At 41.0% G+C, this 18183-nt stretch overlaps 1 protein-coding gene and 1 long non-coding RNA gene across 8 annotated transcripts in view; both read left to right on the top strand.

Moving 5' to 3' along the window:
• The window catches only part of LOC132538121 (uncharacterized), a 350189-nt gene that overhangs the window by 47706 nt on the left and 284300 nt on the right, over positions 1-18183 (top strand). The window lies entirely within an intron of this gene.
• The window catches only part of RIMKLB (ribosomal modification protein rimK like family member B), a 63549-nt gene that overhangs the window by 17822 nt on the left and 27544 nt on the right, over positions 1-18183 (top strand). For all 7 annotated transcript variants that reach the window (XR_009549532.1, XR_009549531.1, XR_009549530.1 and 4 more), the window contains exon 2: positions 17590-17817. Coding sequence is in view for 1 of the 7 variants with exons in the window: in XM_060190113.1 (XP_060046096.1) it covers positions 17643-17817 (175 nt within the window). In the remaining 6 variants the exon portion in view is untranslated. The remainder of the gene's footprint in view (positions 1-17589; positions 17818-18183) is intronic.

Below are 18183 nucleotides of genomic sequence, written 5' to 3'. Positions count from 1 at the left end.
TCTTTATGCAAACACTAAATCTGAAGAAGACATACAGAAATCACTCCCATTCACTGTTGCAGAAAAATCAATAAAATATCTAGGAATAAAGCTGACCAAAGAAGTGAAAGACTTGTGTACTGAAAACTAGGACTATTCAAGGAAATAGAAAATGATACCAAGAAATGGAAAGACATACCATCCTCATGGATTGGAAAAATAAATATCAAAATGAATATTCTACCCAGAGCCATATACAAATTTAATGCAATACCCATCAAAGTTCCACCAAGCTTATTCTTTAAGAGAATAGAACAAAAACTACAGTCATTTATCTGGAACCAGAAAACATCTAGAATTGCCTTAACAATCTTGAGGAAAAGAAACAGAAATGGAGGCATCAAACTCCCAGACCTCAAACTTATAAGGCCATCATCATTAAAACAGCCTGGTACTGGGAAAAAAAAAATAGGCACACAGACCAGAGGAACAGAATTGAAAGCCCAGAACTAAATCCCCACACCTATGGACATCTAATCTTTAATAAGGGGGCTCAAAGTACTAAATGGAAGAAAGAGGCTCTCTTCAATAAATGGTACTGGAAAAACTGGGTTGAAACATGCAGAAGAATAAAAACTGAACCACCTTATCTCACCAGAAACAAAAATCAACTCCAAATGGATCAAGGACCTGGATGTTAGACCAGAAACCGTAAAATACTTAGAGGAAAACATTGGTGGAACACTTTACCACCTAAACCTCAAGGACATCTTTGATGAAACAAACCCAGTTGCAAGGAAGACTAAAGCAGAAACAAACCAATGGGACTACATTAAATTGAAAAGCTTCTGCACAGCCAAAGAAACTATCACACACAAAAAAAGAGACCCCTCACAGAATGGGAAAAGATCTTCACATGCCATACATCAGACAAGAGACTAATCACCAGAATATATAAAGAGCTCAGCAAACTTAGCAACAAGAAAGCAAATGACCCCATCCAAAACTGGGCAGAGGATATGAACAAAACATTCACTACAGAGGAGATCCAAAAGGCTAACAAACATATGAAAAATTGCTCCAGGTCGCTGATTGTCAGAGAAGTGCAAATAAAGACAACATTGAGATACCACTCACTCCTGTGAGAATGGCATACATCAAAAAGGACAGCAGCAACAAATGCTGGAGAGGCTGTGGGGACAGAGGAACCCTTCTGCACTGCTGGTGGGAATGTAAATTGGTCCAGCCTCTGTGCAGTCTGGAGAACTCTCACAAGGCTAGACATGGACCTTCCATATGACCCAGTAATTCTTCTCCTGGGCATATACCCCAAGGACTCCATAATACCCAACCCAAAAGATATTTGTATACCTATGTTCATAGAAGCACATTTCGTAATAGCTAAAACCTGGAAACAACCCAGGTGTCTAACAACAGATGAATGGCTGAGAAAGCTGTGGTATATATACACAATGGAATACTACTCAGCTATTAAGAACAATGAACCCACCTTCTCTGACCCATTTTGGATGGAGCTAGAAGGAATTATGTTAAGTGAGCTAAGTCAGAAAGATAAAGATGAGTATGGGATGATCCCACTCATAAACAGAAGTTGAGAAAGGATAACAGAAAGGGAAACTCAAAGCAGTATCTGACTAAATTTGTAGTAGGGTGAGAGTGGATGTTCAGCTTTACGGGGCAGGGGTTGGGGGGGTGGGGGGAAGGGGATGAGGCACAGTATTTTGGTGGTGGGAATGGTGTTTATGTACACTCCTATTAAATTGTAGTCATATAAATCACTAATTAATATGAGAAGGTAAAATTGATTAAATATCTCAAACTTTTTAAAGCACAGAGTATTTATTTATTTATTTATTTAAAAAAGGAGACACTAACAAAACCATAGGATAGGAGGGGTACAACTCCACACAATTCCCACCACCAGATCTCTATATCCCATCCCCTCCCCTGATAGCTTTCCCATTCTTTATCCCTCTGGGAGTATGGACCCAAGGTCATTGTGGGCTGCAGAAGCTGGAAGTTCTGGCTTCTGTATTTGTTTCCCCACTGAACATTGGCATTGACTGGTCGATTCATACTCCCGGACTGAGTCTTTTTAATACATAGGCTGAGCCTTTGATATGTTGACTCTCTTCAAAGCTTAGTCCAGGGACAACAAAAGCAACGGGTGGCATAGCTATATGCAAATAATGTCAAAGAACATAAAATATGGTGAGGGTGTGTATGATACAGCAAATCCTAACAAAGGGATTCTTCAAAGTTAACCCAATTTCCAAACAATGTGATTACTGAAATAAAGATTGTCTTCTTAAACCTTAAGACAGCAGGAATCTCCCACTTCCTCTGTAGAGCCTATGTTTCTCCCAATCCTGGAACCTCTGGGGTGCGGCTCACTTCCCTGCATGCTTCTCTCAAATCAGGCCAAATGATATTGCATCTGCTGATTCCAACCTAATCAATGCAATAAGTACCATCTCAGCATGCTTCACTTCAGACCGTGTCTAGAGACATCAGTCCTGGATTGCCAACCCTTCACCCTCATCACCTTTCCTTTCATGGTATTCTCTAATTCCATTCCAGGAGGTTCACTTCCTAACAAAGTCCCAAAACCTAGATATAGACCAGTTCCTGTAAGATAGAACATATGTTCATATGTATCCATAAATTAGGGCAAAATATTATACCTAAAAGCAAACAATAGTCTGTAGTGTGTCAGTATCAAGTTCATAATGAAATAGTGTACACTTAGATACCCTCCTCACCTACTTCCTGTTACAGTTCTCTCACTCACTCCAAAGCTAACCTTAGAAAAGCAAGGACTGCAAAAGCTGAATAAGGGCAAGAGAATGGCATACTTTAACGATGACTCTTGAGTCACTATCAGACCATTCCACCAGCTGGGGCCATAATCAGGGAGTCCTGAGTCTCCCAAACGGACTTGATGGGCCTAGGACTCAAATCAATCCCTCTCTCTATTGTTACTGGTCATTTCTATCAGGAACAGCAAAATAGACCCCTTTGTTGGCCCCCACAGGACCTTGCCCTCAACCTGGATCAACAATGGTAGAGAGTGTTACATCTTCCGAAGGGAGATTCAGAAGGGTGGAGGTCTGACTTTTGTATTGCTTCTCTGCTGCACATAGGCATTGGCAGATCAATCCATACCCCCAGCCTGTCTCTATCTTTCCCTAGTGTGCTGGGAAATTGTGCAGATGCAGTCACATCGGCCATGTTGTCCCCTCAGGCTACTGCTAGTTCCCGCAAGAGTTGGGACATTCTCGGAGTGCCTGTTGTGCCATGTTGTGCCCTCAGGGCATTGTCTATTTCCCTGTGATATTTGGAGTGCTTTGGTTACTCCTCCCCCTTCCCATTCTCGTGAAAGCTACTCCTATAAAAGCCCTTCTTCCGCACCTCGTTCTCTCACCTGCGCTTCACTTCAGTATTAGACGCAGGAAAGGTTAATGCATGAGGCGGCCATTTTCGCTAACTCCACGTGGCCCAACCTGCTTCTCTCGCACCCAACTCTGAGGTGCCAGCACAAATAAAGATTTGTGTTCCCTCTTTGCTCCGGACCTGCTCTCTCTCTTCTCCGCGGCGCAGAACGACACTAGTGGGGCAGGGTTCTGGAGAGGTGGGGTTCCAGGACACACTGGTGAGGTTGTCTGCCCAGGGAAGTCAACTTGGCATCATGATAGCATTTGTAACTTGGTGGCTGAAAAAGCATTAAAATATAAAGCAGAACAAATTGTTTAATAATTAGGAACCTAAAGGTAAGAAAATAGCAGATGAGATTTGTGGTCTCTATATTTGGGGTCTTAAGAAGCTAGGAAGTCTATTTTAGGTATATTCCAAGGGGCCCATGCCTTTACTAATTTTTGCCTGAGTCTGACAGCTAACGTATAGCTAGGCTAAAAGTATTGTCTAGGAAGATGGTGTTAGAGTTGGGAATGGGACTGGAAAGCTAGGTCAGGGCAAAAAGTAGCTCCCAAATACGGGAAAAGTACATAAAGACCATTAATTGTCAACCCCATCAATATGACCTAGGGTCCATGTCTATTCACACTTAGCACAGGAGCCTGTATAACCTCTACATCCTTGTCAGTCTGAGCTTGTATTCCAGGTTTGTAGCTTGGAACATTCTAGGCAGCACTCATTACAAGACAAGTCTTCCCTGATTGGTAGTCTGTTGACGTAGCCTTCCATTGGAGAGTGGGACAGTTTTTACCATTGTTGTTACATGTTGAGGGCAAAGTCCTGGAGATACCTACAAGAGGGTCCATGATGCTGTTCCTGATGGAGATGACCAGCAATGGTGGAGAGAGGAATCTGTTAGAGGTCTTTGCCCATCATGTCTATGTGAGAATCCTAGGATTCCCTTACTATAGTTCCTGATGATGGTGTGGCCTGGTAGTGTCTAAGAGAGCCATTATTATTTTTTTTTTAATTTATTTCTTTATTGGGGAATTAATGTTTTATATTCAACAGTAAATACAATAGTTTGTACATGCATAACATTCCCCAGTTTCCCATTTAACAATACAACCCCCACTATGTCATTTATCATCCTTCATGGACCTGTATTCTACCCACCCACCCACCCACCCACCCCAGAGTCTTTTACTTTGGTGCAATACGCCAATTCTATTTCAGGTTCTACTTGTGTTTTCTTCTCTGATCTTGTTTTTCAACTTCTGCCTGAGAGTGAGATCATCCCATATTCATCCTTCTGTTTCTGACTTATTTCACTCAACATGATTTTTTCAAGGTCCATCCAAATAGGCTGAAAATGGTAAAGTCACCATTTTTTACAGCTGAGTAGTATTCCACAACTGAGTAGTATATACCACAACTAGCTCAGCCACTCATCTGTTGTTGGACACCTGGGTTGTTTCCAGGTTTTGGCTATTACAAATTGTGCTGCCAAGAACATATGTGTACACAGATCTTTTTGGATGGATGTGTTGGGTTCCTTAGGATATATCCCCAGGAGAGGAATTGCAGGATCATAGGGTAGGTCCATTTCTAGCCTTCTGAGAGTTCTCCAGACTGTTCTCCACAGAGGTTGGACCAATTTGCATTCCCACCAGCAGTGTAGGAGGGTTCCTTTGAATCCACACCCTCTCCAGCATTTGCTGCTGTTACCTTTTCTGATGTATAACATTCTCACAGGAGTGAAGTGATATCTCCTTGTTGTCTTTATTTGCATTTCTCTGACAATCAGAGACTTGGAGCATTTTTTCATGTGTTTCTCAGCCTTTTGGATCTCTTCTGTGGTGAATATTCTGTCCATGTCCTCCCCCCATTTTTGGATGGGGTTATTTGTTGTCTTGTTGTTGAGTCTGGCAAGCTCTTTATATATGTTGGTTATTAAACTCTTATCTGATGTATGGCATGTAAAGATCTTCTCCCATTCTGTGAGGGGTCTCTTGGTTTGGGTAGTGGTTTCTTTTGCTGTGAAGACGCTTTTTTTTTTTTTTTTTTGCATATTTCTTTCTTTTTTTTTTTATTTAAGAAAGGATTAATTAACAAAACCATAGGGTAGGAGGGGTACAATTCCACACAATTCCCACCACCCAATCTCCATATCCCACCCCCTCCCCAGTAGCTTTCCCATTCTCTATCCCTCTGGGAGCATGGACCCAGGGTCATTGAGGGTTGCAGAAGGTAGAAGGTCTGGCTTCTGTAATTGCTTCCTCGCTGAACATGGGCGTTGACTGGTCGGTCCATACTCCCAGTCTGCCTCTCTCTTTCCCTAGTAGGGTGGGTCTCTGGGGAAGCTGAGCTCCAGGACACATTGGTGGGGTTGAAGACGCTTTTTAATTTGATATAGTCCCATAGGTTTATACTTGCCTTAGTCTTCTTTGTAATTGGATTCGTTTCATTGAAAATGTATTTAAAATTTAAGCGGAAAAGAGTTCTGCCAATATTTTCCTCTAAGTATTTGATAGTTTGTGGTCTAACATTCAAGTCCTTGATCCACTTGGAATTTACTTTTGTATTTGGTGAAATACAGTGATTCAGTTTCATTCTTCTGCATGTTTCAACCCATTGTTTCCAACACCATTTGTTGAAGAGACTCTGCTTTCCCCATTGAATAGTCTGGGCCCCTTTGTCAAAGATTAGATGTCCATAGGTGTGGGGCCTCATTTCTGGGCTCTCAATTCTATTCCACTGGTCAGTGTGTCTATTCATGTTCCAGTACCAAGCAGTTTGATGACAGCGGCCCTATAATATAGTTTGAGATCTGGGAGTGTGATGCCTCCAGTTCTGTTCTTTTTTTTCAAGATTGTTTTGGCAATTCTAGGTCTTTTCTGGTTCCAGATAAACATTTGTAGCATTTGTTCTATTCTCCTAAAAAATGTGCTTGGGATCTTGATGGGGATAGCATTAAATTTGTATATGGCTCTGTGTAATATATTCATTTTGATGATGTTAATTCTTCCAACCCATGAATATGGAATATCTTTCCACTTCTTTGTGTCTTTTTCAATTTCTTTTTTTTTTTAATATTTATTTTATTTATTTATTCCCTTTTGTTGACCTTGTTTTATTGTTGTAGTTATTATTGTTGTTGTCGTTGTTGGATAGAACAGAGAGAAATGGAGAGAGGAGGGGAAGACAGAGAGGAGGAGAGAAAGATAGACACCTGCAGACCAGCTTCACCGCCTGTGAAGCGACTCCCCTGCAGGTGGGGAGCTGGGGTTCGAGCCGGGGTTCAAGCCGGGGTTCGAACCGGGATCCTTATGCCGGTCCTTGTGCTTTGCGCCACCTGGCTTAACACGCTGCGCTACAGCCCGACTCCCGAATTTCTTTGAGTAGTGACTCATAATTTTCAGTATACAAGTCTTTCACTTCTTTGGTTAGGTTTACTCCTAGATATTTTATTGTTTTTGTTGCTAAGTAAAAGGAATTGATTTCTGGATTTCAATTTCTTCTAACTTAGTGTTTAAGAGAGCCATTATTAAAATATGCTGGTCTCTTGCCCTTATCAGCTTCTGTAGTCCTTTATTTGATATGGCTAGCCTTCGAGTGACTGAGGGAAGTGAAATATCAAGTACATGAGAAGGATATCTAGGTCTAAGTAGAAACTATTTGATTAACTACTTTCTGGTCTTTTTTTTTTTTTTTTTTTGCCTCCAGGGTTATTGCTGGTGCTTAGTGCCTACACTACTAATCCACTGCTCCTTGCAGCTACCTTTTTTTTTTTCTCCCCTAATTGTTGTTGGGCAGGACAGAGAGAAGTTGAAAGAGGAGGGGAAGACAGAGAGAGGGAGAGAAAGATAGACACCTGCAGACCTGCTTCACCGCTTGTGAAGTGATCCCTGGCAGGTGGGGAGCTGGGAGCTTGAACTGAGATCCTTGTGCTTTGCACTATGTGCATTTAACACAGTACACTACCACCTGGCCCCCTATAGTGTCTTTTGTTGGTTATCATTTCTCCTTTGGCTAATTCTGCTTCTAAGACCCCTTCTGTTTCTATCAGGTTCCCTTGCATTGCTTGTTGCTATGGTCTGTTTACATAATCACTACTGTACCTGAGACCCACCCTGCCTGCAGGGTATTGGTTTAATCCCCACTGGTTAGAACCTTCTCTACAGCTGAAGACCCACCTTTCCTGCAGGGCATTAGTTTAATCCCCACTGGTTAGATGGAAGCTTTCCTTCTCTCCACCCACTCTCCTACCTATATCCTTTCCGACCTACCACTTCCGCCTCGGAGGATATAAATGCAGATGAATAAAGCCAGCATGGCATTGCGTTCTCCCTCCGCCACATGTTCCAGAGTCTCTCCTTGGCGCTAGCCCTGCGTAAGTTCCTGATCACTTTCCCACGCAGCCGCAGCCTAGCTTGGCTCAGGTCGAGTTCTCTCCAACCCAGAGAGCACGTGCCCAGGAAGAAACACCAGGTTAGTCCAGCAGTCTTTTAGGTTTTTGTACTTGCTTGCTGCACTTAGTGCGTCACTGCAAACTATTGTGTACTTTTACTTTAAGATAGATGTTTTCCCCTAACTTAAGGGTACATGTGCACATGTGTTCTATCTTATGGGCCCTCTCTATATCTAGGTTCTATGGCTTTGTTAGGAAGTGCACCACCCAAAATGGAATTGAGGAATCCTATGAGCTAGGAAAAGTCCCACTTCTTCTTCTAGCGTTTGCCCTTCTTCCGTAGCCAGTCAACAGCGTCAGGTTGAGCCTGATGTAAAGTTTCGAGACCTCCTTTGAATCTGGAGAGGTGGCAGTCGTTGACTATGTGGGTCATAGTCTGTCTGTAGCCGCAGGGCCAGTTTGGGTCGTCTCTGGCTCCCCAGCGATGGAACATAGTGGCACACCATGGCCATGGCCTGTTCGATAGCGATTGAGAAGGGCCCAATCATAACGAGCTAGGTCAAAGCCAGGTTGACGCTTGCAGAGGTCTGTGATGAGGTGTTTGTTCTTTACCTCAGCTGACTGCCAACTCTGTTTCCAAGAGTCTGGAACAGAGAAGTTCAGTGTAGGCGTAGGAGACCAGATTGGATGACGAGACGTCAAGCGTTGGACAGGGTGGGCGAAGATATCCACGTATATTGGCAGGTCCGGTCGAGCGTAGACGTGGGAAATGAACTTAGATGATGCCACATCCCAACGACTATCTGGTGGGGCTATGTTGCTAAGAACTGGCAGCCATGGAACCGGGGTGGAATGGATGGTTCCAGAAATTATCCTCATGGAGGAGTATAATTTGGAGTCGACCAAGTGGACATGGGGGCTACGGAACCATACTGGGGCACAGTATTCTGCAGTGGAATAGCATAATGCCAGAGATGATGGTCGTAGTGTGGAAGCGCTCGCGCCCCATGAGGAGCTAGCCAGTCTTGCAATGATGTTATTCCTCGTGCCCACCTTTGCTGCAGTTTTTATGAGATGTTCGTGAAATGACAGGGTGCGATCGAGAGTAACGCCAAGATAGACTGGCTGGGCTTCATGCCGGATTCTCGTATCATCAAGCTGCACATTAAGCTCACGCGAGGCCGAGGCATGGTGTAGGTGGAAAACAGATGATACTGTTTTTGCAGTGCTAGGGATTTGTTGCCATTTTTTACAGTAATCAGATATCAGAGACATGTCTTTCGTGAGAGTTTCCTTGAGGATGTCAAACTTGGATGCCTGAGTTGCACAGCAGATGTCATCGGCGTAGATGAACTTCCTTGAAGAAGTTTCTGGGAGGTCATTGATATAAATATTAAATAGCATAGGAGCCAGAACAGAGCCCTGGGGGAGGCCACTTGAGACAAGTCTCCATCTGCTAGACTTGTCACCCAGATGCACCCGGAATCTTCTGTTTTGGAGAAGAAATGATATAGTGTTGGCCACCCATGGAGGCAGGCATCTTGAGATCTTGACTAGGAGACCACGATGCCAGATCGTGTCATAGGCTGCTGTGAGATCAACAAAGACAGCACCTGTCTGAAAAAGTCCCACGAAAGTAATGGAGCTGAAGGGTTGACATCCCATGCCTGGAGTCTCTGGACACAGTCCAAAGGAAACATGTTGAGGTGGTACTGGTTGCATTGATTTGGTTGAGTATCAGTATCAAATGCTATGGATTGAGAGAAGCATGAAGGAAAATGAGCTAAGTCCCAGAGGTTCTAGAACTGGGGGAATATGGATTTTATAGAGAAAAAGGAAGGTTCTTGCTGTCTTTAGTTTAAGAAGGCAGTAGATAGTTATTGTTATACCCAAGTTATTTGGGAATTTGGTTTACTTTAAAAATACCATGATTAGGATTTACTGTACCATACAAAACCTTACCATGATTTATGTCATTTAATGCTATTTACAAATAATTGTATCTTATATACTGATAAGACCAGTTGCTTCTGTTTTCCCTGATCTAAGATTATAGGTGATTTAATATTTCAAAAAATATTATTAGAAATGTATTATCAATTTTAAGCCAACTGTTAAAATTCAGTTAGGTTACTAGGGCGGAGGGTAGATAGCATAATGGTTATGCAAACAGACTCATGCCTGAGGCGCCAAAATCCCAGGTTCAATCCCCCCGCACCACCATAAACCAGAGCTGAACAATGCTCTGGTTAAAAAAATAAAAATTAAAAAAAAATTTAATTAGGTTACCAGTTTGAAACCTTAAGTGCTTAAATTGAAGGAACTGGGGTCTATGCACCAAAAAGTTTGAGACATTCAATCTATTTTTCCCCCTCTTGTATTGATTAGTGATTTAGAAGATTATAAGTTAATAGGAGTATATATTAATACCATTCCCACTACCAAAGGTATGTGTCCCTACCCTTACCCCCTATAGTGAAGCTGAAAATCTACCCCCCCCACTAGTTTTTTACTTTGGTTAAATACTCCAAACTCAGTCAAATTCTTATTTGTGTTTCCCTTTCTGTTCTTCTTTCTCAACTTCTGTTTATGAGTTGAATCATCCCATATTCATCTTTTTTTCTCTTTTAACATGCAGTATGAAGAAGCTGGTTTTCTTTTTCTTTTTTTTTTTTAAATTAATTAATATATATATGTATTTTTTTTACCAGAGCACTGCTCAGCTCTGGCTTATGGTGGTGCAGGGGATTGAACCTGGGACTTTGGAGCCTCAGCACAAGAGTCTGTTTGCATAATCATTATGCTATCTACCCCTGCCCTCCATATTCATCTTTTTTTTTCTTTCTGATTTAATCTCATTTAACATAATTCCTTCTAGCTCCATCCAGGATGAGTCAGAGAAGGTGGGTTCAGTATACTTAATGGCTGAGTAGTATTCATATATATATATATATATATATATATATATATATATATATATATATATATATATATATATATATATATATATTACAACTTTCTCAGTCACTCATCTGTTGTTGAGCACCCGGGTTTCTTCCAGATTTTGGCTATTATGAATTGTGCTACTATGAACATAGGTGTACACATATGTTTTTGGATAGGTGTGCTTGACTCCTTAGGATATATCCCTAGGAAAGGAATTATTGGGCTATAAGGAAGATCTGTTTCTAGCCTTGTGAGGGTTCTCCAGACTGTTCTCCAAAGGGGTTGGGTTAATTTACATTCCCACCAGTAGTGCAGGAGGGTTTCTTTGTCCTCACAATGTCTCTAGCATTTGTTGTTGCTGTTGTTTCTGATGTATGACATTCTCACAGTGGTGAGGTGGTATCTCATTGTTTTTATTTGCATTTCTCTGACAATCAGTGATTTGGAGCAATTTTCATGTCTGTTGACCTTTTCTATTTCTTCTGTAGTGAATATTCTGTTCATATCCTCTCCCAACTTTTGAATCGGGTCATTTGCTTTCTTATTGCTAAGTTTGGTGAGCTCTTTATTATTGTTATTAGCCTTTTGTCTGAAAAGACCCTCCTATTATTGAAAAGACCCTCCTTTCTCCATTTAATCGTTTGGGTCCCTTATCAAAAGTTAGATGTCCTGAAAGTTCTGGGCTCCAAAAGACTCAGCTATGTCCCCTAACCAGGGAATTCAGAGTTTCATTAAAAGAGTTACTACTGAGAGATGGCACAGCAGAACAACACAGGATTTTCCTGAGGTCCTAAGTCCTACCCTGGGCATGGCATGTGCCACAGTGATACTCTGTCCCTCTTTCACAAAAAAGTAAATAAGTTTTTAAAAAAATTATCATCTTTTGCATTTGAATATTAATTGCTTGTTCTATATTTGAATTAAATCTTTCAAAGTTGAAAATTAAATCCTCCACTTATTTATTGCCATAGTTTCAGTAAATTTTTTGTGCTGTAATATAAAAAAAATTAGATGTCCCTATGTGTGGGGGTTTATTTCTGGGCTTTCAGTTCTGTTCCACTGGTCTGTATTTCTATTTTTGTTCCAGGACTGGGCAGTTTTGATTATGACGGCCTTATAATGTAGTTTGAGATCTGGGAGTGTGATACCTCCATTTCTGTTTATTTTTCTCAATTGTTTTGGTGATTCTAGGTGTTTTTACATTAGTTTTTTAAAAGATTATATTTATAGTAAGATAGGAGAGAAAGAGAACCAGAGCATCACTCTGGTACATGTGCTGCCAGGAAACATAAACTCCGGACCTCATGCTTGACAGTCCAATGCTTTATCTACTGTTTCATTTCCTGGGCCATAGTGGTTATGCAAAAATATTTTTTTTTCCTGAGGCAAGTTCAGTTCCCCACACCACCCTAAACAAAAGCTGAGCTGTGCTCTATAGTTTACAAAAGAGGAGGGTGGGGATGGAGAGTTATTTCAGATGCATTTTCCTAACGCAGAGATGTTGAATATTTTTTCTTACTTTTGATATTTTAATATCAGATTACTTTAAGCTCTATGAAGACTAGCGTGGGACTGTGTTTTTCTTTCTTTTTTCCTTTTAACCAGATCATTGCTCAGCTCTGATTTATGGTGTTTAGGGAGAATGAACCTGGGACCTCTGGTGCTTCAGGCAAGAAAAGCTTTTTGCATAACCACCACTGTGCTGTTTCCCCTGTCCAGGGACTATGTTTTGTTTACCATGGTGTCTTTAAATAGAATATTATATAGGTGCTTGAATAGTAGTTGAATGTATTGCTTTACTTGAATGCTTATTTTTTCAAATTTAATTGTTCTTTTTTATTCTTACTTTGCTGAGATTATGAGTAATTTTCGACTTAGAATTTTTTTTTGACAAAAATTGCTTCCTTTAAAGGGGAAAAATAATTCTTCAGGGATGTTCCAACAAATAAATGCTAAAGTTTATTGGTCAAATGTACGTTCTTCACGTTAGTTCCAGGGTCAGGAATGTATCAATATTAGAGCTTCTTATAATGCATGAAACTCTGGGTTCAATCCCTGACACTGCATGAGAGTAGCCCTTGTCCTGGACTTTTTCTTATCCAGTACAGTATTATAGTGATTTCCAAAAACTAGTTTATTGCCAAGGAATGAAGAGGCATTACCTCTCCTTTGCTCAGTGGTCTATTGTTGCTTCCACAGGAAGAGACTAGCACCCCACAGTGCCCAAGTACCCTTACCACCACACTGAGCCACCATTGCTATGGCTGCCCACCATTTTCCAGGCTGTTCCACTAGGATTTATATCTAATAATGCCCATGAAACAAGTGTAGTTTCCAATCCTAAAGGCAGAGTTCAATTTCTCTTATCCCTGGTCCTGAAGACCACCACACTGGTGTATTTTCCCATGCCAACCCCCTTTTCTTTTATATATATATATTTAAGGTGGATTCATTAATGAGAGAGGGAGAGGGGAGACACACCAGAGCATCACTCTAGCACATACATACTGGGAAGTAAACCTCCAGCTTTTAATTCCAACACTCTAGCTACTGTGCCATGTCCCCTGTGACTCCTATTATTTTGAAATATATACATTTACCAACCAGCAGTACAAAAAAAAAAAAAAAAGAGGGTGGGTGAAATAGCTTCATATTTAAGCACTAGACTTGTATACTTGTGGCACACCTGGTAGAGTACACGTTACACTACCAGGTTCAAGCCCCAAGGACCAGGGTTCAAGCCCCCCACCCCTTCCTGCAGGGAGACCTGCTTCATGGCAGAGCAGTGCTCACAAGTGTGTCTACGTCCACCTCCTGCTCCTCCTCTTCCTCTTCTTCCTCCTCCTCCTCCTTCTTCTCTTCTCTCTCTCTCTCTTTTTCTCTCTCTCTCTTCTCTGTCTTTCCTTTCCTTATTGGCTTCTGTCTCTATCCAATAGATAAAAACATACAATATATATTTTTTAATTTGCGACATTTACAGCAACTGATGAAATATTCAACTTGGTCTCAATTATGTGATACAGAGAATATACGTCATTGTCTTAGAACCCAAAGATCAAGAGCACTTGGAGACTTTTTTGTTGTTGTGTGGGCTGACTTAGAAAATATATTTTTAATTAGTAACTTAATAGTGTTTTACAAAATTGTAGGATTTCAGCAGTGCAAGTCACCACACCCTGTGGTGTGGCCTGTGGTTCCTAGTTCAGTCCCTATCACTGCATGTACCACCAGAGTGTGCTCTGACTTCTTTCTCTCCTCTCTGCCTCTCTCTCATGTTACTAGTAAAATAAATCATAAGAAAATAATGTGCATGTGGAGGAGGCTCTTTTTTTTTTTACTTTTTAAAATTTCTATTTATAAAAAGGAAACACTTGCAAGGACAGGCGTAAGAATCTTGATTCGAGCCCCCGGCTCCCCACCTGCAGGGAGTGGGTCGCTTCACAGGTGGTGAAGCAGGTCTGCAGGTGTCTATCTTTCTCTCCCTTCCACACAATTCCCACCACCAGGACTCTGTATCCCATCCCCTCCCTTGATAGCTTCCCTATTCTTTATCCCTCTGGGATTATGGACCCAGGGTCATTATGGGGTGCAGAGTGTGGAAGGTCTGGCTTCTGTAATTGCGTCCCCACTTCTTCTAGCGTTTGCCCTTCTTCCGTAGCCAGTCAACAGCGTCAGGTTGAGCCTGATGTAAAGTTTCGAGACCTCCTTTGAATCTGGAGAGGTGGCAGTCGTTGACTATGTGGGTCATAGTCTGTCTGTAGCCGCAGGGGCAGTTCGGGTCATCTCTGGCTCCCCAGCGATGGAACATAGCAGTGCACCGGCCATGGCCTATTCGATAGCGATTGAGGAGGGCCCAATCATAACGTGCTAGGTCAAAGCCGGGTTGATGCTTGCAGGGGTCAGAACATGGTCATTGGCAGGTCGATCCATACTCCCAGCCTGTCTCTCTTTCCCTAGTGGGGCAGGGTTCTGGGGAAGAGGGGCTTCAGGACACATTGGTGGGGTCATCTGCCCAGGGAAATCAGTTGACATGGTGTTAGCATCTGGAACCTGGTGGCTGAAAAGAGAGTTAACATATGAAGCCGAAAATATTGTTGACTAATTATGAACCTAAAGGCTGGAAAAGTTCATATGAAGAGTGGGGGGGAGGGTCTCTGTTTTGTAGATAGTTAGTAGGCCTATTTTAGTTATATTCCAAAGAGCCCATGACTATACTAGTTTTTTTTCCCCCTTCCCTGAGTGCTCTTCTTTTTGAGACCCTGGTAGTGCTGGAAGCTGCCTCATCTGTATGGAAATTACTTCCTCTAGTCCTTGCCCTTGTTCTTTCCTTCTGTGTAAGATTTTTTTTCTTTTTCTTTTTTTTTTTTTTTTTTCTCCAGGGTTATTGCTGGGGCTCAGTGCCTGCCCTATGAATCCGCTGCTCCTGAAGGCTATTTTTCCCCTTTTGTTGCCCTTGTTATTTATCTTTGTTATTATTATTGCTGTTATTGGTGTCATTGTTGTTGGATAGGACAGAGAGAAATCGAGAGAGGATGGGAAGACAGGGGAGAGAAAGACACCTGCAATTTTTTTTTCTTTGTATATCGAAACACTTGTTTCATTTTTTACTATTTTCTTCTTTTTCTTTCTTTTTTAATTTATTTCTTTATTGGGGAATTAATGTTTTACATTCAACAGTAAATACAATAGTTTGTACATGCATAACATTCCCCAGTTTCCCATTTAACAATACAACCCCCACTATGTCATTTATCATCCTTCATGGACCTGTATTCTCCCCACCCACCCACCCCAGAGTCTTTTACTTTGGTGCGATATGCCAATTACATTTCAGGTGACACCTGCAAACTTGATTTACCTCCTGTGAAGTGACCCCTCTGCAGGTGGGGAGCTGGGGGCTCGAACCGGGATCCTAATGCTAGTTTGTGTGCTTAACCAGATGCGCTACCGCCTGGCTTCCCTGTATAAGATTTGTCATTTTTTCTGGAATTATTCAAAATTTGGGGTTTGTTCCCCCCAAAGTTTTTGTTTTGGAGGGGGTGAGCTGAAAATGTAGGTCAATGGTGGGGGTTCATGTTTCACTTGGCTTGAGTTTCTGGGCTCAATCACCTGGCACCCCAGCCCAAACAATCTTATCTTTTGTTGAAATCACCTGGCTACATTAGTAAAGGCTGTACCTTTTTTCTTCTTAGGAAAACATTTTCATCTGTTGTCTTGGCTGTGACACAAACTCTTGAAGAGAACATTCATTTCTGGTACTCTTGCACACAGTTATGTATAGTATTTTTGTTGTTATTGCTGGGCCTTGGGCTTTGGTACCTGCACAATTACAGTTTCCAGCAGTTTTTTTTTTTTTTTTTTTTTGAACCAGGGTTATTGCTGGGGCTCAGTGCCTGCATAACAAATCTACTACTCTAGACAGCCATTTTTTCTTTTCTTTCTCTTTCATTCATTCTTTCTTATAAATGTCTATCTTTATTGGGGGATTAATGGTTACAGTTGATAGTAAAATACAATAGTTTGTACATGCATAACATTTTCCAGTTTTCCACATAACAATTAAACTCCACTGGGTCTTCCTGCCATCATGATCCAGAACCTGAACCCCCCACCCCCCACCCCAGAATCTTTTACTTCAGTGCAATACATTATTTTATACAAATATTATTATTTGCTAGGACAGAACACCTGTAGTACTGCTTCACCGCTTGTCAGGCTACCCCTCCTTGTAACACCCCAGAGGTGGAGACAGTGGCTTGAACCTGGGTCCTTGTGCATAGTAATCTATGCACTCAACCAGGTGTGTCAACACTTGGCCCCAGTTATATATGTTTTATTTTAATTTTTGAAAAAAAAAGTGTATTGCTACTAGGGCTATTAGTGGAGCTCATTGCCTGCACAGTGAATTCACTGCTCTTAACAACCATTCCTCTTTTATTTTTCTTCTCTCTCTTTATCTCTCTTACTTTTTGATATAGACAGCAGAGAGGAGATAGAGACAGAGGGAGAAAAAGAGACACCTATAATTCTACTTTACTGCTCATGAAGCTCCTTTCCTACAGATGGAGACCAGGGGCTTGAACCTGGGTCCTTCCTTGTGCATAGCAACTCAACCAGGTGCATAATCATCCAAGCCCAGTTGACTCTTTTAAAAAACTTCTAAAGATAGAAAAAAGTCAACCTGGGAATGTTGAGGGTGTGCATACATACTGAAAGAAGATATGTGTGTATGTTTAAAGAGTAATGGCATAAATACAAAGAGAGCGTGCTTGCTGTTCTTAAAATAAAATTTTAGTAACTTTGGCATTTATTTTGATGATTTAAAACTTTTTCCCCATACTGTCAAAGTTGCTGTTTCAGTATTGATTCTTATCTAACATCTATTGTTTTTCTACATACCTGAAAATGGCATATATATGTATAACAAAACCAAAATTGAATAAAAACTAGCTATAGATGTACAAATATAGGTAACTGGAATTTGTAGTAGTGGTGGCCTATGAGGGATATTACTGATACTTAATGTAACATATACTATGGGATTTACATTTTAGAAACAGGAGATAACTCAGTCAAAATAGTGTGTTCATAGACAACATATAACACAGCAAATGACCTGAAAAGTTTCTGCTGTAATTATAAAACTGCAGTGTTCTGTTTCCCAGTAGAGCAAGTCATAGAATAGAATTTAATTTAATTGAAACAGAAAGGAAAATGCTATATTGCCCTATTTTATTCCACTTGTATAGTTAGCATTTATTTGTATGAAAGTCACAAATTAAATAGATTCTTGATTTATTTTGTCCTCTTTCATCTAGAAAGAATTTACAAGAGAAAATAATATAAGGAAAGGAGCAACAAGCAGATCAAGATGTGTAGTTCTGTGGCTGCCAAGTTATGGTTTTTGACAGATCGTCGAATCAGGGAAGACTATCCCCAAAAAGAAATATTACGAGCATTAAAGGCCAAATGTTGTGAAGAGGAATTGGACTTCAGAGCTGTAGTGATGGATGAGTTGGTGCTGACAATTGAGCAAGGAAACTTGGGTAAGTCCATTCTAAATTCTTTCTTGAATATTTATTTACTGGGCTGTCAGGAAAGTCATGACATATTTTTCTACACAAAAATGCATCATGACTATTCCAACAACCCAATTAATGAGAGACGGTTGGGGGCAGAGAACTAGAGCATCACCTAGGCACTTAGGATGCCAAGGATCGAATGCAGGACTTCATGCTTTCAAGTCCAATGATTCATCCACTGTGCTACCTCCTGGTGTGATTTTTTTTTTTTAATTTTGCTCAGAGTATGATGAATATACATGTTTGAGGAATAAATAGGACAAAAGAAACTATTAAATACCTTATCATTACTAAGTATCATCTAATGTTAAAATCTAGTTTAATTTGTGG

The sequence above is a fragment of the Erinaceus europaeus genome, chromosome 4 (assembly GCF_950295315.1).
Source record: "Erinaceus europaeus chromosome 4, mEriEur2.1, whole genome shotgun sequence".
NCBI lineage: Eukaryota > Metazoa > Chordata > Mammalia > Eulipotyphla > Erinaceidae > Erinaceus > Erinaceus europaeus.
The sequence above is the reverse complement of the archived record's forward strand: the minus strand, read 5'-3'. Positions and strand labels throughout refer to the sequence as shown.